The sequence below is a fragment of the Hippocampus guttulatus genome, chromosome 8 (assembly GCF_054856545.1).
Source record: "Hippocampus guttulatus isolate MCC_2025c chromosome 8, RoL_Hgut_1.0, whole genome shotgun sequence".
Lineage (NCBI taxonomy): Eukaryota > Metazoa > Chordata > Actinopteri > Syngnathiformes > Syngnathidae > Hippocampus > Hippocampus guttulatus.
Window position 1 is genome coordinate 2,011,592 of NC_141268.1, and position 26,346 is coordinate 2,037,937.

Genomic DNA, 26,346 nt, shown 5'->3' on the forward strand with positions numbered 1-26,346 from the left:
CCCCTGGATGGAAATACGCATGGAGTCTAGGGCCCCCCACCGCCCCCTCCTTCTCGGCCATGGACTGATAAGCCAGGACTGTCTTCACGATGAGCAGACCTCGACGATGCAGCTATGACCTGCACACGCATACACATACATAACTGGACAACCACACGCGCATACACATCCTTGTTATCACCGTCTTCATCGCTCCGATTCTTTTCCCCCTGTGACGTGGTTCGACATGCAGAGCGCTCGTGTGAATCCGTGCAGCTGGTCATTTTTCGGCCGCGTCACGGTTACCCCTCTCAACCCCCCCCCCCCCCCTTCCCATTCATCCTCCCCCTTATTACATGTTATGTCTTGTGACTTGTTGTAACTGTCATATGCTTATTTCTGTGCTAGGGTCTTTTTTTTATCCTGGACTTAAATTATCCTCGGAAGAGGATAGTTCGAGCGTGGGTTTTTTTCCCTTTCCCTACCCAGCGTTTTTCCTTTCTGAATTCTGATTGTAATTTCCCCATTGCGGGACAAATAAAGGATATCTTATCTTTGTCGACAGCACCACAAATAATAACGGCAAACATCTGCTTCTCCTCTGCCATTCAAATAACCTCTGCATTACCGACACCTGGTTCCCCCGCAAGCGGATCTATCACTGGACCTGGTATAGTCCTGATGGAAGAACCCGAAAGGCGATAGACCACATCATCATCTCCCGCTGCTGGCGATCCTCCGTCACTAACTGCAGGGTCTTCAGAGGAGCACAGCTGGGCAACACTGACCACCGCCTGTTGGTTGCCCAGCTATGACTTAAAATACGAGCAGACCCATCTGCCAGGCCACAACCACGCTGAATGTCTTCCAGACTCTGTGACCCCACCACTGCCTCTGCATATCGCCACTTCATCACCAATGCCTTCACCGCCCTGGCCGATGATGACATCGCGGACTGGGAGACTTTCAAACTAAGCTTGGCTCTCGACGAAGGTGCACGCTTTTGCTTTCTGCTCCTGTCCCATCCCCCCGCCCACCCTTCCCTGCTCACCACTCAGTCCATGTGCTGTCTTTGTCTGACTTTTCCTAGCCTCCTGTTGTATTTTCATCCTAAAAACCAACATGGAATTGGTTGGCTGGTCTCTCGATGCCATCGACAAAATTTTATCGACGAGAAGAGCAGGTAGTGGGGAGCCTACTTGCCCCTCGGGGACTTTTGTTGCTGGGCACACCCTAGATCCTTGGAGGAAGCGGAGAATGGTGTGCCTGTCAACACTGTCCGTTGAGGATGTGGATGACATCTACATTATCGGCCTTCCGATAACAGGTATGCTGCTGTTTGGTGTGAGCAGTTTCCTGATCCATCGCAAAATTCAACTGACGGGAGCGGCTCTATTGGAAGTGAAGAGGCTGCCGGTCTAAGGATGGCATAGTGCGGATGTCCAACACTCAGACTCAGACTGTGCTCAACCACAAACTGTTGCGGTTTTGGAGCGTCTCTGCAAGATGGTCAAGAACTTGGAGAAACTGGAATCCGTGCTCAAATATTGACTGAAATCACGGATTTGGCTGATCGACACCACTAAAGAGACATAAGCCACGGACTCAAGGCTGTCTTAAATTCTTGGGCAGCCTGCTACCAAAACAACATCTGCGATCTCGACCTTCCCCTGATGAAAGTATGCACGGAAGCTAGTCCCCCACCATCACCTCCTCCTTCATACACTCCCTTGCATCACCGTCTTCATTGTTTATGTCTTGTGACCTGTTGTAACTGTCATATGCTTGTGCAGGAGTTTTTTGCCTAACTCAAATTATCCTCAAAATGAGGATAGTTCGAGCGTGTTTTTTTTTCTCCCCCTCTCCCTCCCTTGTGGTTTCTTTCTGACTTTCGGGATGAGTGAACGCTGGCGCGTTTGGCTGCCGCTGCTCAACCCGTGTTGTTTTGTGGTTTTTGTTATTGTAAAGCACATATGTCAAAGTGCCGGCCCGCGAGAATGTTTTTCAGTGGCCCCTGAAAATGATATTGATTTATTATTAGAACCGGCCCGCAGCAAGCCGGGAGCCCGCAGATCTTTTACATGCACCAATACTACATTTCCCACAATGCAACTGTGACGTGCCAAGCAGTGGCCGCTTCATTTCAATATTAGTGAAGCAGTCGTTAGCATAGCAGTGACGTTAGCTTGCAGATACCCATCAAAAATGGCAGAACGTAAGGTAAACACTGAGAACCGGGGGTTTCAAACAAGGTGGGAGTCGGAGTACATGTTCATGGACGTAGCTGGAAAACCTGTGTGTCTTCTGTGCGGAGAAAGTGTGGCGGTATTGAAAGAGTGTAATCTGAGACGACATCATGAAACGAAACACGCTTACAAAAACAAGAATATGGACATGGAGGGGGGAGGGGGATTTCATTAAAAACTGTATCCTTAAAGTTTGTGACGAAGTTTGCCCGAAAAAAAGCAACTCTTTTTAAACGTGAGCATGAGCAGAAACGCAATTGCCGAGCGAGTAGAGCAGTTGTCCATTTATCGCAAAGAGCAGCTTGTGAAAAACGGAAAAGATGTCATCGCATATTCCTTGGCTGTGGATGAGACCGCTAAAGTTTCTGACGTTGCCCAGTTGTCAATTTTCGTCCGCGGAGTGGACTTCAGCCGAAGCGTAACAGGAGTTTTTGGCTTTACATCCTATGCATGTGTTAGAGGAATCTATGAGCAAAATTGTATCATGTTTAAAGTTTCATTTAATCTGGGCACATCTAAATGTTTGGGTGCGTATCCAGCACCCCCAAATGCCTGTGCACAAAGCCGGAGGGCTGTTGAAGTCCACAATTAGCACGTCAATACAGGTGGGCGATCACAGGGGAGAGGGCAAAACTCGGTCACAAAAGGGGAATGAATAATTTGGGAACAGCGGTTGAACAACAAAAGACGAGTTGAGAACACCCGTTGCGCCCAGGCGACATTGGCCATCCACAAAGTCTGCAACATGTTAATTCGATGTAGCCCAGACAGAAAAGGCGGCAACGTACTGGTGGTTCAATGTTTAAAAACGGGTAACCAATCACTACCGAGGGGCCGGACAGGGGGTGCGGTATGCAAATATCTGAGTCAGTGTTTTCCTTGTATGTTACAATAAAAGTCTGAATTGGCGGGAAGGGAGCTCGAGAGTGTGATCGCGGAGCAACTAAACCGTCGTTCGCTCTCAGAGATCCGCTCCCGCCGATATTGAAGACAATTTTCCTGTGTGCCGAGTCATTTCTTTAACTTTGTCCAAGAAAATCTCTGACAGCATGAAAAAGATACGGCAGTGGGTGCTGTGCAGTTTGCCCGTTTCCTCCCCGACACAGTGGCCCAGCTGCGCATCCAGGCTGATCAAACGTCGAACGTTTGGCAGCACATACCTGTGTGAACAACTACTTTCTTTGATGAAGCTGAGCAAAACATCATACAGAAGTCGACTTACTGCTGAACACCTTCACTCAATTTTGAGGATTTGCTCAGCTCAGAGCCTGACCCCAAATATTAATGAACTTGTAGAAAAGATAAGACACCACCAAGTATCAGCCTCAGCCTGGAATCTGTGCCATCACTGCAGAGCTGCTCAAAGAAGGTGGTGACTCCATGGGCCATGGTGGCCTAGTGCAGAGGTGGGCAAACTACGGCCCGCGGGCCGAATCCGGCCCGTCGGTCCTTTTAATCCGGCCCGCCGAAGGTCGATACACAATTAAGGTTCGATGTAAATGATTGCATTCATTTCAATTGGACTTGTAATGACAGGCATTTCACCGCCAGGTGGTGCATTGACTTGAAGTTGCAGAACACAGGGAGGGGGGGGGCGGGATCTTTTCGACCACCTAGGACCTCTGTATCGCTCTACTTCTACTGGTCTGATCACAACCCATCTGCAGAAATGCACAGGCTAAAATAGGTCATCAACAACACTGTCGTCATTTTAAAAAAGTATATTAATACAGTACTTTCATGCTTTTGTTCTGTTGATGTTTGATATGTCAACCAATGCAGTTTATTTTTTTTAATGTACCATAGCTCGTGCTGACCTAGCCCTTCTGTCAAATTTTAAAAGTCAATGCGGCCCCCGAGCCAAAAAGTTTGCCCACCCCTGGCCTAGTGGCTCACTCACATCGTTAACCACGTGTGGGTGGCAGAACAGCCCACCACAGACTGGACCTGAGGCATCATCCTGCCATTCTGGAAGCGGAAAGGCGACAAGCAACTCTGCAACAACCACAGAGGCATCTCACTGCTCTCCATACCTGCAAAACTGTTCACCCGGATCCTTCTCACTCGTGCTCTTCCTGCCATTCGAAGCCATCGCTGCCCCCAACAAGCTGGCTTCATGCCCAACCGGTCCACTATAGATCGCATCTCCGCAGTTAAACTCATTGTTGAGAAGGTCAGAGAGTTTCGGAAGGACCACCATCTCTTTATAGCCTTCATATATCTTAAAGCTGCGTTTGATATAGTTGACCACCTCTTCCTTTGGAACATTCTGAAATACCTTGGTGTGCCACCCAAAATAACCACATTGTTCCAGCAACTCTACAACAACTCAGAGAGCTGTGTTCGTGTGAATGGGAAGGACTCAGACTGGTTCCCCATTAACAGCCGGGTCAGACAGGGCTGCGTGGCCGCTCCTGACCTTTTTAACTGTGTCATTGACCACCTTATGGTCCGAGTCCGGGAGCAAGTCTCAGGCGTGTCGTTCGGCAACTTCCACCTGACCGTCCTTGAATACGCTGATGACACCACCCTGTTCAGTAACTCCCTCCAAGACCTCAGCAGTGCTCTCTCCATATACCAAACAGAAGCAGCAATGCTGGGCCTCCAAGTAAGCTGGCAGAAAACCAAATTTATGTACTGTATATCGGCGACGGGCCACACCCCTCCCCCCTGTTCTTTGGCACAGACGAAGTGCAATTCGTCAATTCCGTCATCTACCTGGGCTCCACCATTACTAGCAGCGGCGATCTCAAGCCAGAGATTGACCGCAGACGCGCCCTCGCGGCCGCAGCTATGCAGCCACTGTGGCGGCCGCTCTGGCGCCACCACTCAGTGTCCCAAAAGACCAAGATGCGCATTTATAACTCAGCAGTTCTTCCCATCCTCCTGTCTGGTGCAGAATCCTGGCCTATAAACAAGACCCTGGCCAAGAGGATCGACGGCTTTGACAGCAGGTCACTCAGAACCATCTTGAACATCAGCTGGCACCTCCATGTTGCCAACTCAGCCCCCTGCATCCCGACTGGCCGCTTAGAGGCGCATCCGTTGGCTTGGACATCACCTCCGATTACCCCCGGAACACCCAACCCGTGCCATCTTCTCATTCTCATTCACATTCTCATTCACATTGTGAAAACCCAGCCAAATGAGACTGGGCCTCCTCATCGCAAGAGCATTTATTATTATTATTATTATTTATTATTTGTCCTAGGCAGATGTGAAGTGCACTGTAATTCTATATTCAATGTGTATTTTGTGGCAGAGGCTTGGAAACTTTGAAGATTGAAATTTGAAATGGTAAATAACTGCATCGTTCCTTTAAAAGAAATCTACAACTACTGTATTTTCCGGACTAGAAGTCGCACCAGCATAATAAAGAAGAAAAAAAACATAGATAAGTCGCACTGGAATATAAATCACATTTTTGATCTATTTCAATCTATTTGATAAAATCCAACACCAAGAAAAGACATGTCATCTTGAAAGGCAAATAAAAATAAAAATAGAGAACAACAGGCTGAATAAGTGTACGATATGCTACCGTTACATGACGCATCAACAACGAACTGAGAACGTGCCTGGGATGTTCACGTAACATATTAAAGAGTTATTCAGTTTACGATAGCATCAAGAACACGCTAACAAGTTTACCAAACCATCAGTGTCACCCCAAATCACGAAAAATCTTCTTCCTGTGTCACTTTTAAACAACTCCGGAGGTAGAAAATGCAGCGCTTCCTCTTCTATGTCGCTTACGTTAGAGTCATCTTCAGGTGTTTTTATCAGTTACCGCCAATGTGGAAAGTATCAACACAGGCCGAGAGCACCTTCTTGCGGTTTAATGTGAAAATAAGATGTGAAATGATATGTGTTAATCATTTCACACATAAGTCGCTCCATGGTATAAATTGAACCCCTGGCCAAACTATTTTAAAAAAATGGTGACTTGTAATGCGGAAAATACGGTAATTCACTTAAAGCCAGAGCAAGACAAGAACAGAAGCAGTGCAAATGTAATTGATGATCTTTCACAAGTGACAGCATTACTTGCTCGTAAAAATGGTGACAAAGAAATACGGTACCTGTACATCTCTAATTGATTTGACCATGACTGTGCAGTAGGTCAATTACGTATAATTGCACACTTACCACAGGGTCTTTCACGATGTCTATAAGGGAGATGATATTTGGGCCTCCTCGTAGATTCTCCAAAATCTTAATCTCACGTTTTATTTTCTTTTTCTTCACAGGCTGATGAGACAGAAATGTCGTTCATGTTTGTGGACTGAGAATATAGCTAAAATGATTGCAGCAACTAGGGCATCATCATTTTATGGATTTGTTTACCTTGAGGATCTTGACTACAATCTTTTCATTATTGGTGATGTTGATGGCCTCAAAGACTTCACTGTATTTGCCACGCCCAAGCTTTCGCACAAGCTGAAAGTCATCTTGGTTACTGTGAATGCATTATTCAGGTTGGAAATTCTGGCACCAATATGGTGAAAATTGCATGAAACTGGCAACAAGCATTTTACCCCCATTCCACGACATGGGATTCATAGTCCCAGTACTCCCTCGGTCGGTGAGTGTTGACCTCATTGTACACCCTGGCCCGGCTCGGCACAGGTCCCGACATGTCCGACAGCTTGGCAGAGTAGGTGGTGAGCGCTCTCTGCAGCGGAGGGCTCAGGAAGGGAGGGGTGGAAAGAAAGGTCGGGTGTGGATTTTGATTCAAAGGGGGTAAGGGTATGGGGAGTTGGGGATGGGGGGGGGGGTACTTTGAGGACAAGGGAGGGGCACCAGGGGCACGTGGTTGTTGCTTTAAAAAAAATAGAAGAAAATGAATGAAATATGAGCAATTAAATCACTGTGAGCTACAATCCATATCAATATTAAGATTAAGATATCCTTTATTGTCCCACACTGGGGAAATTTACAGTCTACAGCAGCAAAATTGGGGCGTAGAAAGAAGATAAAAAAACAGTGTTTGCATGCACAAAATAAATGTTTCAGTAGAGAGCTGTACACAGTTCAATATAAGTGCAATATAAATATATATACTGTACTGTGTGTGTATATATATATATATATATATATAAGCGGCTGGATAGCTCAGTTTGTAAGGCATCGGTTTGGCGTACGGGAGACGGTGGTTCGAATCCGGCTTAGGGCAAAAATGAGCACATAACAGTGTGGGTCCTTGGGCAAGATCCTTCACGCTAATGACTACCTCATACCTCTGCGTCAGGTGCTGGGGAACCAGAGCACCTTGATGAAAAATGGGCTACTGGAACAAAGCGGAGATGGGCGAGATGCGATAACATGGCTCTGTTGGAATGCTACTACTCAAGCAACCCCAGTCAGAGGGGTTACATGCAGAGAATGTGGGCTAAATGGTTACTTCAAAACCCACAGTCACGGTTGACCACGAAACAACTAGTAGCTCAGTGTTACAACATCCACAAACGGCAACTGCTGTCACAACTTGAGATTGATGAGGTACAACGCAGGTTCCATGGTGAAGGAGGTCATACCGGAGATTGGGAAGCAAGCCCCAATGAACGCAGATGATGAGATTGGGAGGCCAGCCCCAATGAATGAAATGCTGAGCGAGGCAGCAACTGACCTGAAAGCTAAGATCATTGCGAGAATGAAAGCTGGGCAACCAAGAAACCGATTACAACGGCTATGTGAAGTACCACCTGAAAGTCTCATGGAAAGTGTGAATGCAGCACTGAGGGCGATCCCTACCGTAACGATCACGGAAACCAATGAGCTGATATACGCTTCAGCATCAGTGATCCTAGAGATGCTTGGCTATAAGAGCAACCATGGAAGCCATGAGATACGTTACCCACCATGGAAAAGACGGTTGGAGGCTAAGATCAAGGTGGCTCGGAAAGATGTGAGTCAATTGACGGAGGCCCACAGAGGTGTGATGAAAAGGCCGATACCCGAGAGGTACATCCAGATGACCATACCTGAAGCACTCGAAACTGCCAAACAAAGGCTCCAAGCCTTGTCCAGCCGCCTAAAGCGGTACACGAAAGAGAGTGAGGCCAGACGAATAAACAGGCTGTTCGCAACACAACCTGCGAAAGTGGCAGGGTCCGAACAACAGAGCTGACCCACCAAGACTGGAAACTGAAAGGTACTGGGAAGGCATATGGGAGAAGGAGGTTGCACATAACGGCAGTGCACAATGGCTGGTGACCCTGAGAGAGGAGCACAGCAACCTCCCTGAACAGAACCCAGTTACCATAACAGTGGCAGACATACAGGAAAGAGTCTCAGATATGAAGAACTGGACAGCATCAGGCCCGGACATGGTCCACACCTACTGGCTAAAGAAACTCACAGCACTCCATGAGCGCCTAGCAGCACAAATGAACCAGCTGCTGAGGGATGGGACTCACCCAGGATGGCTAACCGAAGGGCGAACGATCCTGATCATGAAGGATCCCTCAAAGGGTAAAGTCCCATCCAACTATCGGCCAATAACCTGTCTCTTCACAACATGGAAGCTCATGTCAGGCATCATTGCGGCGAAGATAAGTGGACACATGGATCAATACATGAGCGAAGCACAGAAGGGCATTGGTAGAGATACCAGAGGAGCCAAGTTCTGTCAACCATCCTGTTCTGTCAACCATCCTGGTTGACAGAACAGTCGCACAAGACTGCAGGTCCCGACGTACCAACCTGTGCACAGCCTGGATTGATTACAAGAAAGCCCATGACTCGATGCCACATACATGGATCACTGAATGCTTGGACTTGTATAAGGTGAACAGGACCCTAAGAACCTTCGTTGCGAACTCGATGAGGATGTGGAAAACCACACTTGAAGCCAATGGCAAGCCTTGGTAATGTGGCATATACCAAGGTGATGCACTCTCCCCACTGCTGTTCTGCATAGGACTGAACCCCCTAAGCCAAGTAATCACCAAGACAGGCGCCTCAGAAATGGAGCTACAATCAGTCACCTCCTCTACATGGATGACATAAAGCTGTATGCTAAGAGCGAAAGGGACATAGACTCCCTGATCCACACAACCAGGATCTACAGCAGCGACATCGGGATGTCATTCGGGCTTGAGAAATGTAGTCGGATGGTGACTAAGAGAGGAAAGGTAGTCCGCACTGAAGGGGTCTCACTCCCTGAAGGAACAATAGCAGACATAGAGGACAGCTACAAGTACCTTGGTATACCACAAGCCAATGGCGACCTCGAACTGGCAACAAGGAAAGCGGCTACGGCCAAATACCTCCAGCGAGTGAGGCAAGTCCTAAGAAGCCAGCTCAATGGCAAGAATAAGACCCGGGCAATAAACAGCTATGCCCTGCCAGTGATCAGATACCCTGCAGGAATAATAAAGTGGCCAAAGGAAGAGATTCAGACCACTGACGTTAAGACCCGAAAGCTCCTAACCATGCATGGAGGGTTCCATCCCAAATCCAGCACCCTGAGACTGTACGCAAGTCGAAAGGAAGGAGGCCGGGGACTAGTGAGTGTGAGAGCCACTGTCCAGGATGAAACATCGATGCTCCATGAATACATCAAGGAGAAGGCTCCAACGGATGACGTACTCAAAGAATGTCTCAGACAATGGGGAACAGAAGATGAGGCGCTGGAAGAGGGACCATCATGGGAGGACAAGCCCCTACACGGGATGTACCACCGGACCATAACTGAAGTGGCTGATCTCAAGAAGTCCTATCAGTAGCTAGAGAGGGCTGGCCTGAAGGACAGCACAGAGGCACTCATCCTGGCTGCTCAGGTGCAGGCCCTGAGCACCAGAGCCATTGTGGCCCAGGTATACCACACCAGACAAGACCCAAGGTGTAGGTTGTGCAAAGAGGCACCTGAGACGATCCAACACATAACTGCAGGGTGTAAGATGCTGGCAGGGAAAGCCTACATGGAACGCCATAACCAGGTGGCTGGCATAGTCTACCGAAACATCTGTGCGGAGTATGGACTGGAAACCCCAAGGTCAAAATGGGAAACACCTCCGAAGGTGCTGGAGAATGACAGAGCGAAGATCCTGTGGGACTTCCAGATCCAGACTGACAAGATGGTAATGGCGAACCAACCAGATATCGTGATCATGGATAAAGGGCAGAGGAAAGCCGTTGTAGTGGATGTAGCGGTCCCAAGTGATGGAAACATCAAAAAGAAGGAACACGAGAAACTCGAGAAATACCAAGGGCTCAGAGAGGAGCTGGAGAGAGCCTGGAAGGTAAAGGCGACAGTCGTGCCTGTGGTGGTCGGAGCACTCGGGGCAGTGACCCCCAAACTCGATGTGTGGTTGCAACAGATCCCGGGAACAACATCGGACATCTCAGTCCAGAAATGTGCAGTGCTGGGAACAGCAAGGATACTGCGCAGAACCCTCAAGCTTCCTGGCCTCTGGTAGAGGACCCAAGCTGAATGAGGGACAGACACCACCCAAGGGGTGAGATGAGGATTTTTTTTTTTTAAGTATATATGCAACTGGTATAAGGTGGTTGTGCTATTTACAATTGTTACATAACATAGCTTATTATCACAAATAATATAAAGATGTATGTACAAATTTCAATTATGGATTAGCTTTTGTTCTTTTCTTGCTCACTCTCAATTCTAGGGGTGGAAGAAGAATTTGATGCATTGTGACACAGATGTTAACAATTCAGAATTAACCAATACATCTCAGTATGTTCTTGTTAAATAACGTAAAGCTCATTGCTGTCTGACAGTCAGTGTGGCGCAACGAATGAGTAAGCAATGGCTGTGGCATGCATATCACACAACTCAACATAAAACTGGAATGTTAGCCCTTTGTTACTTCAGAGATCTGTGAATTGATTTGTGCATGATATGTGATGGTGCCTCATAACAATACACAAGGTGTCCACAAATCCTCTTTTCAATTTTAAGACTTTATTAGAAAGGCAGTTGACATTGTAACTAGATTTATTTTAATGTAATGAGTGGTTGTCAAAGAGTTCCTCAATGTGGTGATGCAGCATCTTTCAATGTGATTTTTACAAATCTAAATGAACACTGATTACAAAAAAAATGGTTGTCTTTTCAACTGCCCTCGTAATGACTTCTATAGATTGTAAAGATACTTTATGGACACCCCGTGAAATGCACATCATGTCCTACTGCAGCGACGCCACTTGCGGCGTTCCCCGAACCTGACGAATTCTGTGCGGACGACCGAACCAGCGCCTCACGATGTCGTTCATCTCATCGAGACGACCGGTCCCGCCAAGTTCCAGCGTTCTCGACGACTGGCCCCCGCGAAGCTACGGATCGCTGAAGCTGTGTTTTGACCACATGCTTCAGCTCGGTATCATCCGTCCTTCGTGCAGCTAATGGGCCGTGAGGACACCGACTCCATCGACCGACTCAAACCGGCAGTCGCAGAGCAGCTGTTTCTTTGCTCACGAACAGCGACGTTCGCTACAGGGGGGCCCTGTAGCGATGCCACTCGAGTGAAGCGCGACTCAGCAGTCGATAGTTCGCTGTTCTCCGCTGTGCGTGCATCAGCACGGATGTATACGCACGCACGTCTTGTGGCTTCAACCAATCAGTGCTGACGCAACGGACGTTACACATCAAAGAGGTTTGATCTCTTTCAACAGCTCAGCTAGCCTAGCCACGACAACAGCTAAGCTAGTGGAGTTGAGATGACACCACGCTCGAGGTCGGACGGGCACGCTCTCTCTCCAGTTATCTGTATGTTTCTCTTCTTTTCTTTTTCTATCCAAATATATGTTTCTACAAACCATAGCTGTCCTATCCACGTCTTCTTTCGTCCCACCGGGGTTTAGCCAGTGTGATTATAAAAAGACCGAAAATCTCTTTACTACTATAAGCTTTAAGACACATTGGAACACTGCGATTTACAGGGGGGATAAGTGCAGAGTCAGATTGCAAATAGTGGAAATGCATTATTGACACTTTTATAATTGCCATGAAAAAATACTCAGCAGAAAAAAACGGGATCGGGTGTGAATGACATGAATTTTCTTGGCATTGGTGCTACTTTTTATATTTAGGTTAAAAATATCACGTACCCTATGAAGTGGCTTCATGTACCCCTGGAGGTACCCATAACCCCATTTGAGAACCACTGCACTATAGGACAGGGCATCAAAAAAAGGAAATGCTTAACTCTCCTGTACATGCTTGAAAAAAATCCCAAACTTAATGTGTATGTGTCTTGGGATGAAAATACAGGATGTTCCAAAAGTCTTGGGCACATTTGAAGTCCCCATATCTCCTTGACTATGAATGGTAATAGGATAAATGTCGTGCAATTTTAAAGCTAACTACATTGAGTTTTTCGTAAGGCTATTGATTTTTTTATTTCTTTTCAGACCAATGAATGGCGTTCACTCAACCAGAAAAGGGGTTTTGTGTGCTTGAATTTGCAAAAACTGAATCATGGACTGTTGTTCAACGTGCATTTCGCAGAAAATTCGGAAAGGAGCCACCAGAGAGGAAGTCTACAGTGAGATGGCATGGTAAATTCATAATGGATGGGTGCTTATGCTTTAAGCTGAAGGCACGGATAACAGAAGCTGTTGCAACCATTGACAATGCAATGCTGGGACGCGTTTGGCAAGAATTTGACTATCGACTTGATGTGTGTCGTGTGACCAATGGTGCTCACATTGAACATCTTTGAACATTCCATGTCAAAATTGAGATTACAAGCTTTCTGAATTTACCAGATGTGTTTTTATATCCTGAATAATTTCCGAGTTATTCAATGTCAAAATGTGCCCAAGACTTTTGGAACACCCTGTATTTTCGTATACATATCATGCCATCTAGTGGCAACGAGAAATGTCATCTTTGACATTTTAATGCGCTGAGCATGTTCACTGGATCCAACTGAAATGATGTCAGAAAAGCCCCAAGACATTGATCATGCTTTTTAGCCAATATTGTGAACTTTTCAGCGCCTCAAATTCTGATCATTTGCTGTGACATCAAAAGCTGCCCTACATTGACTTGGATTATCTTCTCAAAATGTCATAAATTAGATAAGAGTCCAGGCCTGAAGACTTCTACAAACCTTTTTCATCGAAGCAGTACTGCCACCTAGTGACAAGAGGAAATACTGTAAAATAACGTATTCGTTTTCTTCCTAGCGTCTTAACCATACATACATATCTACCTTCAATTTGCTAAGATGTTTGTAAAAAGGTTTTGAAAGCTTTTTATTTCATTGCACGCTGTTGCTGTGACGATGCACTATTTGCAAAGAAAAATTATTGTTTTTGAGGGTCTGAACCCGAGTGAAAACCTTGCACATACATCAGGCCTGGCCAAAACATTCATATTTTAGAGGGTTATTGTGTGTTTTCTTAACAATGGCTCCGTAGCGCCCCCTAAAATGTTTTAACAAATCATATTCATATGCAGTTAAGCATAATCACTCATGTTCTACCAGCTCATGCTGCTTCAAATGGGTATTGTTGTTTGTTTATTTTATTTCCTCACTAATAACAATTGGTTAACACAAATAAAAACAAAGGTGAACAGAGTCCAACTGAAGTAATTAATGAGGAGATTTCTCCTGTCATTCAAATGTCTTCTCTCGACCTATCAATTCATCGGAAACCAAGTCTACCGTTGGCGGCACTGTCGTAATCAACAACATCCAGTTACACCGCTTGACTCGAGATAAACATGGCACGTATTAGTCAGAATTAAGAAACATTACTACGGAACCAATTCCTTTTACAGCCCCTCAAAAACGACAAAAGTACTAATCCAAAATAACCCATAATATGCTGTCTGTCCAGCATTCGTCATCAGCCAATACCCGCTGACTATATCATGCAGTCAGTCAAACAATCAGAACAGCGAAATATATAATAAGAAAGTCAGGCGTATCACTTACTCGGTTTGTATTTAGTTTTAGTCGTTAGATGTCTGCTGTTTGATGAGACACACGCAATTAGATGGATTGAAACTCACATTTGAATACAAGTTGGTTATCAAATAATGTTACACATGCATGTTGACCATTTGTTTTGAGTAGTGCAGGATAAGGAAACACATTGGCCTGGCAGATTGTTGGCGTAGTAGACTGGGTTTTGACTGCTAAGAGGGTGTTGGGCGGACCCTTTACGATAACGTCCGATCCTAAGCAAATGGCAAAGCTCATTTGTTTTATCGTCCATTCTTGAATTGTTTATATCATCAGCAGATTCACTGTGTATATTTACCCCCGTGATCAATGAGACGAACGAAACGTTTCCCAGAAAATCGGGTGCTAGTCCCAATGGCCAAATTTCAAACCGTCGCCGGTATGCCTGTTCTGATTTGAGATTTCTGCTGTATCAGAGACAATATGGCGGACCACGACCCTACGTCACCAAATACCGAGACGGAATCCGCAAAGGGACAAACGCCTCGAATCGGCAGCAAAATGCTTGCGATATAAAACGTTTCGTTATATCTATATTTGACACCAAAATAGTGTAAAGTTTAATTTTGAAAATTCTATTGACAATTGTACGTGTGTGGTGCCAAAAGAATTGCGACACTAAAGGGGCGTCGCATTAGACCAAACATCCGTGAAAACGTGAAGTTTTACCGGAGGTTCGTCGCACAACACAATCCTGCCACGAACACTCCCCTCAAATCTTAGTTCCATGAGGGTAATTATGTCACCAAGCACCACACTTAAGTACTGTCGTCCAATCGAGAAAATATTCTCTTTGTTGTTTCATCCTTATTCTTACGTTTATCCAGGGGTCAGTTTGCGTAGGCAGCAGCCATAGCAGCGAATTTGACTTCTCTCTGCACATCATTTTATGACAGAGGGATCCCCAGAAGTTCCCAGGCCTTCCGGTAGGCATATACCCTCCAGCGCGTCTTGTATGTTCCCCAGGGTCTTCTTTCAATGAGGTGTGCCCAAAACACCAGGGAATCATCCAGGTGGCACCCTACCTCATTTGGCAACTCTCCGAGCCCCTTCCAGATGACTGAGCATGTTACCTGCCTCTAAGGGAGAGCCCAGACACCCTGCTGCAGAACCGCTCGTATCTGTGAACTTATTCTTTCTGGTACCACCCACAGCTTGTAACTGTAGGTGAGGGTAGGAAAAATGTTAACAGGTAAATCGTGACCTTTGCCTTTTGACTCAGTTCCTTTTTCTCCCTGACAGACAGCTGCATAGGCTGCAACACTGCAAATACTGCACCCATCTGCCTGTCGCTCTCCTGTCCTATTCTTCTTTCCTTCTTCAACAAGAGCCCAGGTTACTTGAAATCCTCTATTTGGGACAGGATCTCTTTCTCAACACAGAGAGGGCACTTCACCCTTTTCCGACTCATGACCATTGTCTTTTAACGGAAAGTGGTGATTCTGGCTCCAAATTGCTCTAGAAAAGTAAAGGCTGTCTTGATATAATTGAATCCAAACTCTGAAACCCGTTGTACAGGACTGAACAGCCCATATCAAAACGTTCAGTACCCTACTCTCCTGTATAATCACCTCCCCCCACCTATCCACAAAGCACCACAGGACTTTTTTCAGCATTTTTTGGCCACGACATTCATCAAGGAGGAGACTCTGTGCTTGGTGGTTGCGCCTTCTCGGCAGCATGGGTATACCAGCACTGTGTTTGAGTGGGAGGAATGTCGGCGCCATTTGACTGTCGTTGCTGGACAGTCCCGGGGCGCTTGTGTCTTGCGCCTGTAGGAGGCCTCAGGAAGCCCCTCACAACTGAGCCGACCATGCTAAAGTGTCTGCGCAACAAGGGGCTTGTCTTTGTTGGACTATTTAAATTGTTCTTTTTTTTGTTATTGGTTCATTACCAACTATTCTAAATTTGTAACAGTTAAAAATAAAAAGCATTTGCGATGCATATTGAATTATTTTGACCACAACTGTATCTGTTACCATATATACAAGGCGTGTTTGTATGACAGGAAAATTGTTTGAAACCTTGAATATGTAGTTGTTAATGACATTGTATTCCAAGGCAAATATTACCTTTTTTAATTGCGTATTTTGATGATGACCTCACTTATGTCATTGTTCTATTATCTCTTCTCTATCCGAAACAAATTAAATATTGGATTTATCCTGAAAGTAAGCCAAAGGCAAGATTATGGACGGAAAAACAATGAAGTGGCAGGTTAATCCAATCACACAAACAGTATGTCCATAAATATTTGGTATTTCTGCTCATGTTCTCAGCATTCACGTGTAATTTCTGAAGGAATTGCAATAGTGTTTAACGTCGTCAAAGAATTTCACAAGCTTTGTCTTAACACCACCCACCCATCCTTTTTCCATATCGCTTATCCGATTCAGGTTCACGGCAGCGGCGGTAATTTAGCCAACTGGTGGACTAAACCCTTGCCAGTTGATGTTTACACTGGCTTGACCTGTGGGCCGGATATCAAAGTACTGTACCACGCACAACCAGTCGAAGCAGAGTAGATTTTGGACGATTTTACTACATACCTTACTCTACCAGAAGAGGACGCTCCAATAATTCAGTGAGATATTGAAGAGCTCGTTATTCAGAAACCCCTAAAGACTGCTGTAAAATAACACCAAAGTTTGCCAAACTTAATCTCTTCTTCGGCTACTGAATCAGTTCATCGTATCAGATAAAGTTCAAGATTAAGATTGCAAATAACTATATACCGGAATAGTTTGAAACTCGTTCTTACTAATGATGCTCCTCATTTCCAGATGTTGTGTAGTGTTTTACACTGTGGGATGTTTGTTTTTATCATTTTGTAATATACACCCATTATCTGAACCGCTTTATTCTCATGAGGGTTGCGGGTGTATATGGAGCCTACCCCAGCTGTCATCGGGCAGCAGGCGAGGTATACCCTGAACCAGTTGCCGTCTACTTGTAGGGCACACATTGACAAACAACCACACACACACACACACACACACACGCAAACTCCACGCAGGAAGGCGGTAGACCGGAATCAAACCCTGAACCTCTGTACTGTGAAGCGGAGTGCTAACAGTCACCGTATTGCCCGATTTTGCATTTGGCACTGCATTTGATATCTGTCAATTGAGTTGTCTTTTATGTTAAAGCAGTGCTGCTTTGCAGCCAGGTCAACTCTCTTTCGATCTCTCTCAGGACTTTTATTTGGTGAAATAAATGATACAGTACCGTACTTAAATATTTCGTACCAGCTATTTATGAAATTATATTTAGAATTCCAATTCTCTGCAACTCATGTTTGGCAAGTAGGGATAAGGTCTCAGTCCTTTCCTGGTGTAGTCAGTACAGCAGTTACAAGCTTTGCCTCTCTGCTGCACTGCTCTCATCAGTGTGATTCCTGAACATTGTACCTACAGTGAAAGAACAAGTTCAAACAGGTTGGTTGGAGAAGGCATCTTTCAAGCCCGAGACAGGTACGAGTCTACTCTTTGCATGCTGTATCATTCTGACATCCCTCGTTGCATGCCTGCATGTGTGGGGTCAAGGCCAAAAATACTGTGACATCATCAGTCATGATCTAAGATAAAGATAAGATAAGATATCCTTTATTTGTCCTGCAATGGGGAAATTACAATCTGAATTCAGAAAGGAAAACGCTGGGTAGGGAGAGGGAAAAAAAAAATCAGAATGTAAACAAAATATTTGATGTTTTTTTTCTTCCTTATTATTAGAAATCATTTAAATGAATCTAGATGATAATGTATGCATGTGAGGATTTGAATCAATCAGTTTTAGATGAAGAATAAAGATAAAATGTCACATTGGCTGGAGCACGCTTGTTCTGATGTCTCTGCTTGACTTCTGTCGGACACATCATGAAACACACACACAAAAAAAAAACCCACCAACCACATCAACAACTTTTCTGAGCAATCAAGTTTGTGCCACTTACCAGAGGTTAGCGCTGATCCAATGCAAACTTGTGCAGCCATAGAACTATGCAGTTCTGTTTACCTTTTACCTTTGATTGTGTATTTCAGATAGTGTAGACCAGGGGTGGGCAAACTTTTTGGCTCAGGGGCCTCATTGACTTTTAAAATTTGATAGACAGGCCGGGTCAGCACAAGATAGATTTATTAACATATCAGAACATATTAAACATAAACAGGACAAAAGCATTAAAGTATTAACATACTTTTTAATGGGAGCAGTGTTGTTGCTCACCCATTTTAGCCAGTGCATCAAAGTCTGGTTGTAATCGTGTTGTCGCAATTCTCAGAACAGATCTGAGGTGTTCATCACTCATCTGGGATCTGTGGGGTGCTTTGTTGGTGTTCATCACACTAAAAGTCTGTTCACACACATATGTCGAGCCAAACAACACCAGCATTCTCAGTGCCATCTTCTGGATGTTTAGAAATTTGGCTGCACTTAACGAAGCATAAAACTCATCCAGTTTCAGGGAGTGGGACTTGTCCTTTAACATCATGTCACGTTGGAGATCTATCAGTTCCAACTGCAACTCCTGTGGCACTGTTTCCGGGTCTTGTGAGAAGGGACATGACACCAGCTGAAGTGCCCTGTCAATTTTTCCTAAATCACAAAAGCGACGGCAGAATTTCTCATGCAGGTCATCCAGTGATTTTCTGTATTTTTTCACATGTTGTGGTGCCTCCATTAACGTAGCCAGTGTGGGGAAATGAGCAAATGACTTGGCTGACATTTGCTTCGAAAATAAAATCGGATTGCTTTTGAAGGCTTTGACGTTTGCTTGCATTTCATGCACAAACTGGTTTTTCCCTTGGAGCTTCATATTCAGTTCGTTCATATGTGTCAGTAGGTCCACAGTAAAAGCAAAATCACAAAGCCAATCTGTGTCATTCAGCTCAGAAAACTTGTCACTGTTCTCAAATTGCTCTAAAAATGAAATCATCTCCTGTTTGAGCTCCCACGCACGTTGATATACTTTCCCCAAACTTACAGTAACCAGCGGGCATTAGAATGGTACAATAAGTCCGTGCGATCAGCGTCAGCTTCTTCAAGGAAATGAATAAATTGACGATGGTGAAGTCCCCTCGCTCGAATAAAATTGACAAGTTTCACAACTGGCTTCACTACGTGGTCAAGCTGCAGCACGGATTTACACAGTGCTTCCTGGTGAATTATGCAGTGTAGGAAAATTACCTCCTGCTCAAGGTTGTCCTCTTTCACCCTGTCCTGAATTCTCTTCAGCATCCCGATATTTTTTCCTGTCAGATTCGGTGATCCATCTGTGGTAACGTTGGTGAGCGTTCTCCAAGGTAACTTGTGCCTCTGTATGACCGCTGAGACGCTGTTAAATAAATCCTCTCTTCGAGTTTTTCCTTTCAGGGATTCCATATCCAAAAACTCCTCCGAAATCTCGAAATTCTCATTAATCCCTCTGATAAAAATTAAGATATGAGCGGTGTCCTTAACATTGTTGCTTTCGTCCAGTGCCAAAGAATATAATGAAAATCTCTCAATTTTTTTGTTTAGCTTGCTCGTTAAGTGTTCGTCAATTACTTCAATCCGGCGAGTCACTGACCTGCGTGATAAGCTAAATTTTTCAAATTTGTTCTTGCTCTCAGGACATAAAATACTTGCTGTCTCTAACATGCACTCTTTAAGAAACTCCCCTTCGGAGAAAGGCTTGCTGGCTCTTGCTAGTTTGAATGCCAGTAAAGAACTTGTCATCGTGCTTGCTTCTTGGATGGAAGTTGATCGAATAAAGGTGTTTTGTTGCGCCTGCAAACTTGCTAGCAACCTGTCAGCGGTAACTGTACGTTCTTGTGTTGAAAGGTTGCTGGCGTAATTAGCATGCTTAGTGGAAAAGTGACGGCTGATGTTGTATTCTTTTAAAACCACAACAGTTTCTTGGCATATGTGACATACAGCCTTGGATCGGACTTCGGTAAAAAAAGTATTTTCCTTCTATTCTATTCCTTCTTAAACACCCGGCACTCACTGTCGACGTTTGTTTTCTTTGACATTGCTGCAGATGGCTTGCGATCTAACCAGTAGAAGTAGAGCGATTACTGAATTGGAAATCTCTCTCTCTCTCTCTCTCTCTCTCTCGGCACTGCAAAATCAAGTCACAGCGCCACCTGGTGTTGAACGCCCATCATTGCAATTAAAAATGAAATAAATTGCAGAATTCAGATCAAGCCTTGTACTGTATTCTGAACCAATCTTCGGCGGGCCGGATTAAAAAGCCCAACAGGCCGGATCTGGCCCACAGGCCGTACTTTGCCCACCCTGGTGTAGACTTACAGACAGACACAGACTGTTGCTTGTTATAGATACTGCTCCTAATCAAGTCTTGTTGTGAAGTCATGGTTTGGAAAAATTTCGGTGGTTATATATTAATATATTAGCCACACAGTTACATAATATATTCAATATTCAAGTTATGTAGAAATACATATGAACATGAATACAAACTTAAAAAAGCCCCACAAATTAATCCCTTCATATAAGCGCATTTGGCCTGTTTTTATTTCGTAGTGCAGTACATATTGCATATTGTTTCACATTTATCCATCCATCCATTTTCTGATCCGCTTATCCTCACAAGCATCGCATTGCGTGCTGGAGCCTATCTCAGGTGCCTTCGGGCAGTAGCCGGTTTTCACCCTGAACTTGTTGCCAGCCAATCGCAGGGCACATATTGACGAACAATCACACCAAGGGACAATTTAGATCATTCCATTAACCTGCCATCCATGTTTTTGGAATGTGGGAGGAAACCGGATTACCCGGAGAAAACCCACACAGGCATGGGGAGAACTGTAAACCCCACACAGAAAGGCCAGAGCAGAAATCAAACCCACAACCTCTGCACTGTGAGGCCAACATGCAAACCTGTCGCCCACCGTGCCGCCGTCTCACATTTAGTCATTTACAATTCCCTGTTTTGTGACAAAGAGAAATGCATTTTTTACAGCTAGTCCTCAGGCATCTGGGTCCCCATTGATGTCAAAGCTGGCACTGACCCAGGATCCAAGGCCCCACGGGGAGGGTTTCAACAGGGTCAAGCCTTTCGGATGTTTCCTTTCTGTTCTTCAATGACATCTTCCTGCTTCAGGATACCTCTGGGAGCATTTAAGCAATATTCCACCCGGCCTGAAGAGCTGCAAGATAATTCTGAACGGCAGTTTCAAATTAGACCAAAGCACAGATGAAAGACAGGTGAAAACATTCAAGGTTTGGGTGCTTTTTGAAAAAATGCGTTTTGTACCCCTTGACTGTTTCCTACAAAATGATTAAAACCTTAGATTCCAGGGCCAAGTCTTAATGTACTGCGCATGACTGAGATGCAAAACAAAAATAACATTAGTATGACATTAACAATCATTCACACATGATTCAAACCTATGGATAACTGAAATACCCAATTTAAAAAAAAATCATGTTTTGGAATGAAAGAGGAAGTCTGAGTATCAGTGTTTCATCATACTGTTTGATTTTTCATTACAGTAAGTTTTTATTTCGCTTTGGCTTATGTTTTTTAAATTCTCTTTGGTTTAAATTCATTTTTTGGGCGAATGTGGATGAAAATGAACAACATTTTCACGATGGAGTTAGTTTTTATGAACGTAAAATGTAGTTTTTTAAATAGCACTTTTGTTGTTCATTTTATTTCATTAACCAAGAGTTGTTTTCAATTTAAGTATTTCATGAGTTTTCATTAACTAAAATAACCTTACTGAGTACCAATAGAAAATTTACAGAATCATGGGGAGAATATGCAAACTCAACAGATGGTGGCCTGTGCTGAGATTCAACCTTGCGACCTCAAACCTATGACGGAGACGTGCTTACTACTAAACCACAGAGCTTCCTCATTATGATTTTTAACATTATTACATGATCTCGATTCTCAAGGATTCGCTCACTTTTTTGCCTGATTTGCTCCAATACCCTAACAGCAGCTGTGTTTGTCGGGACAGGGTGCTAGGTGATATTCGCTGTGACTGATCAACACCACATGTGTATCCTCTCATGGGGGATTTAGTAGAACACAGTCATGCACAAGATGCAGCCCTCATGTTTCTGGACAATATCTTTCAAACTCTCATTTGAGGATTTTCTACTCTAGTCTTCCTACATTTAGAAAGATTGTTGTTTCTGTCAAGAAGGCCTAGACTGTTGAATGGGCATTTCCTTTTTGAGGTTGAGCTTGTTGCCATATGTCCAGCACAGTCGTACTGTCCCATGAGTAATCATCAGCCATTACAATAGATCTAACAAAGCTAATTTGTGCCTTTCCTGTTTTGCCTTTATACGTTTCCCAGAGTTGACACTGATTCATACCTTCCTAATTGGCGCTCACTATGAACTACCACTCCAAAAACCAGGGTAAGATACTGCTGAAATGCAGGGATTCCACAGTGATCCCGCTGAGAAAGAGATTAATGGCTTCCTCTGTTGTGACTCTTTGGCATTACAGTACTCAAATCGAGAAGGTTACTTTCAGTGGAATTCCCCGTGCAGGTTCCCAGGTCACAGGACAATAATACAGAAACGTTTGAATGAGTGTGTGAATAAGTGTGTGTTTGTGTGTGTATATGTGTGTGTTTGTATACTGTAAATACAAACACAATCAATGTGCACAGGGTGTCTGACATTGTAATTGATACCCTTTTTCCACACAATTCCACTTTCCCTCGGACAATGCAAAGCACACATTTCCCAAAACATAATTAAAGTGATTTTTTTCATTTCAAATGAAATAGTATAAATATATATATTGCATCTACACAACTGAACACAGGTTTGAAAATAAATGACTGGATTTTACAGCACTGCAATGTAACTGACACATAACACGTATTTGTGTAAAATTAAAATCCAATGCCATACATATGTAAACATAGTTTTAATCCTTTCAGAGACATGTAAAGGTCAAACATAATAATGTTCCTCTGGCTCCCACTCACCTGCTTAACCTGAGGCTCGGCATATATAGCATATGTGTGAATCAAATGTAACAAAACAAAGACAGCTCCCGATTACAATATGAAATGTGGACACTATTGCTGCTTTCCCATGCAGGATTTAATTGTTGTTCAGCACGCACTGTTAATTGAACTCCATTTGGTGAACACATTTAACTAAGAAACCAAAAAACTCATCAGTCGTCAGTCAATCTGATCAACCAACAATCAGACTCTGCTAAACTGGTAAAAGTGATTGATCTGAAGCAAGTTAATGTGTCTAAGAACGTTCTACAAACATCATGAAGGAATTGCAATATTGTCAACTATTAATCCTTTTTATTTTATATTCCAGGAATGAGTGAATTGTTAGGATTCCTTAGTGGTGAAACGCACAATGCTACAGTCCTTCCTGTGTACAAGAGCATTGTTATGAAATTGGCCATGGTTGACTATGAACATGAACAATATCTCGAGGCTTTATTCTTAACTTTTCTCAAGTTAACATTATCCACTTTTGGGACTATAAAGCATTAGTAGTGCCACACTCTTGAGCCACAACTAATCTCGGATCAAAAATACACAGAGAAAGAGTCTTTGGTTGTGCTGTGCATGGCTTTCCTCAAAACAGCAGGACATTTTCAGTCCCAAATAAGGAAGAGTTTTATCGAGAAGGTATTTTTCTCACTGCCCCTCCGTGCATTTTCACACAATATCGGCTGTCTTTAACCTGTAAAACAAAGAAGGAAATGGCTGTCAGTCAGGTAATTTCACAGCTGCAATGTTCAGACCATTTCAATGTAGCCTACTGTAGGCCTATATTTCTGCTATCCAAAGAAAACATTGGCAGGTTCAATGCAAAGACAGAGGTCTGGAGTGAAAAGAAAATGTTTCCTTTAAAGACATTTTTGATAGTTTGATGGACAATGCTTGTTATATCTTATATTCTAAATCCATGTTCAGGGAATTAACGTAAACTGTATTAATTGAAAATGCTACATTTTCCTTAATTGTTCCTTATGTACCAGCACATTGGTAGGTTTACACATGGCATGATTAATGACATATACAAAGCCATTGTAACAACACCGACATTTATTTGTACTGTACCTATTTTGGACAGAATAGGAAATGCTGTTGACATTCTGGTTTTGCTATTTGATGTTATTCTCAAAAGTAGATTAGACTCTGACACGGATATTAAATATAGCCTGATGCTTTGTGTGTGTGTGTGTTGTGCGGATTGGAGTGCGAATGCAAATTTCAATTATTACCCCTTTTCGCTGTTTGCTGAGGCAGAATGTGCAGATGCTCCGGGGCTGCCCGGGGTCTCCTCTGCCCCTCACCTCCTTGTACACGGCGCTGAGACATGGCGCGCCGTCCTCCCTCTCGTCGCCCACCACCAGCACATTGGCCAGGTGCGAAATATAGCTGGACGCCAGACGCAGCGTTTCGATTTTGGAAAGTTTTCGGTCCATCGGTTCCGTGGGAATGAGCGTCCGTAGCGCGCTGAAAGCCGTGTTGACGTTCTGAGTCCGGTGTCTCTCTCTGGCGTTGGCGGCGTTTCGCTGGTGGACCACGACCCCGCTGGTGCCGGGCACTGCGCAGCAGTTGTAACCCTGGTCCGTGCTGCCTTCGCTCTCGCTGCGGTTCCCTTCTTCCTCGTCCGACGTCAGGGTCAAGTCAACGGAGAAAGCGAAGCGATGAGCCGACATCGGCCTGAGCATCGTGAAAGTCATAGCGCCGAGAAGAGGAAGACCGCTCTCTTACTTTCCAGTTCAACATCTGCATATAGACAGGAGCAAAGTAGGCTTACCCAGCTAAATGTTTGGTCAGCCGCGCCTGATTTCACGTTTCAAGAAGATGGTGTCTGAGGGTCTTCGAGGGTGGGGTGGGGGCTCTGCAGAGTCACCCCCTTTTTTTCTCCTCAAGTAAAAGACAGCATACTGTAATCGTTTTATAAATGTCCCCATCTCTCTCTCTCTCTCTTTCTCTCTCCCTTAGTGAATGTGTGTGTGCGCGAGCATTTTAGGTGGAGCAATCTACGGCCCGCGGGCCAAATCCGGCCCGTTGGTCGTGTACCAACCGAATGTTGGTACACAATTAAGGTTCGATGTCAACGACTGCATTCATTTCATTTGGACTTGTAATGACAGGCATTTCAATGCCAGATGGCGCAGTTACTTGAAGTTGCAGAGCATAGGGAGGGAGGGGGAGACGATACGGAAGCCCGCAATAGCGCCAAGTCAAGCAAATCCCATTCGATACGACGGAATAAGTGTGTCCGTGCTGCTATTTTCTATCATTGGATCCAAAACAGCAACATGCAAGTGACTATTGCAGTGAGTTTTACTGGAATAGCGAAAATCTTTATGTCCTGTAGATCATGGCATCCAAACGAAGAGGAACAGTAATGGCTGCGGAAGAGAAAGTGAAGTGTATCTGATTAAACGAAGAGGGTTACAAAGTATGAAACATTCATGAGACGGTTGGAGTATGAAAGACTCAAATCTACAAGACTTTGAAAAACGAGGAAGCGATTCTTGCTCAGTCCGATTCTGGCTGTTTCCATGCTCGGAGTGAATTGCATGCGGCTCGATGGACAGTCAAGTAAATAATAAACGTTTCCTGGAATGGTTTGACTGTTCTCGTGCGAAAAAATTTCCGCAAACTGGACCACTAATACGCTGTCTTGTGTGGTGATCGAGGGGAGGTCAAGTTCGAGACAGTGAGTGAGTGGAAAGAAAGCCACCAGGTCTTTTACTCGTCTCATTTTGTAGCAAATAGTAACTAACTTTGTTAGATTTTGTCTTATACCTGTACTGTATGCTGCAGTTTTTGGACAATATATTGTTGCACTTTGTTGCTTGTGTTGTCACACATGTAGGTTGTTAACATACTTGGACGTTCATACAGGACATATACCATAGTTGTTTCACTGTTCTCATTAAAAACAAGGATGTTAATACTTTAATGCTTTTGTTCTGATGATGTTTGGTATGGACTGTCAACATATACAGTTTTTAATATGTACCGTATCTTGTGCTGACCCGGCCCACCTGTCAAATTTAGAAATCAATGTGGCCCCCGAGCCAAAAGGTTTGCCCACCCCTGAGCTAGATACACATAAATTCATTGTATATATCAGCCTTACAAAGGCATAATTGTCAATTCAAAGTGTGTTCTAAGTCAACATCCCATGAATATAAAGGCCTCTTTATA

At 44.3% G+C, this 26,346-nt stretch overlaps 2 protein-coding genes and 1 pseudogene across 8 annotated transcripts in view; all 3 read right to left on the minus strand.

Moving 5' to 3' along the window:
* csnk2a4 (casein kinase 2, alpha 4 polypeptide) overlaps positions 1-14,579 on the minus strand; it is a 49,047-nt gene extending 34,468 nt beyond the window's left edge. For 2 of the 6 annotated variants that reach the window (XM_086116947.1, XM_086116949.1), the window contains exons 1-4: positions 14,466-14,579; positions 6,764-7,047; positions 6,573-6,684; positions 6,375-6,476 (exon numbers count right to left, since the gene is read on the minus strand). In XM_086116947.1, the coding sequence (XP_085973073.1) occupies positions 6,375-6,476; positions 6,573-6,684; positions 6,764-6,864 (315 nt within the window). In that variant the 5' untranslated portion in view covers positions 6,865-7,047; positions 14,466-14,579. Of the gene's footprint in view, positions 1-6,374; positions 6,477-6,572; positions 6,685-6,763; positions 7,048-14,465 lie in introns of those variants that run through there. The other 4 variants (XR_015101545.1, XR_015101546.1, XM_086116946.1 and 1 more) reach the window with 3 other exon arrangements.
* A 3,786-nt stretch (positions 14,580-18,365) lies between these two features.
* LOC147200816 (general transcription factor II-I repeat domain-containing protein 2A-like) lies at positions 18,366-19,546 on the minus strand (annotated as a pseudogene).
* A 3,503-nt stretch (positions 19,547-23,049) lies between these two features.
* Positions 23,050-25,960, minus strand: LOC147200817 (transcription factor 15-like). 2 transcript variants are annotated; one of them, XM_086117821.1, is made up of 3 exons: positions 24,941-25,959; positions 24,399-24,843; positions 23,050-23,854 (listed from the first exon to the last, which is right to left on the minus strand). In XM_086117821.1, the coding sequence occupies exons 2-3, from the start codon at positions 24,837-24,839 to the stop codon at positions 23,789-23,791; spliced, it is 507 nt and encodes a 168-aa protein (XP_085973947.1). In that variant the 5' UTR covers positions 24,840-24,843; positions 24,941-25,959; the 3' UTR covers positions 23,050-23,788. The 2 variants fall into 2 exon arrangements, with proteins under 2 accessions (XP_085973947.1, XP_085973945.1); XM_086117819.1 differs by having other exon boundaries at positions 24,399-25,960.
* Between the last annotated feature and the right edge of the window lie 386 nt (positions 25,961-26,346).

Bases quoted from the DNA above. Each gene is read 5' to 3' on its own strand.
- LOC147200817 (XM_086117819.1), bottom strand. From the start codon at position 24,863: ATGACTTTCACGATGCTCAGGCCGATGTCGGCTCATCGCTTCGCTTTC. The intron at 23,855-24,398 runs GTAATAATTGAA...TTTGTTTTACAG, and splicing joins TCAGCAAACAGCGAAAAGGG to GTTAAAGACAGCCGATATTG.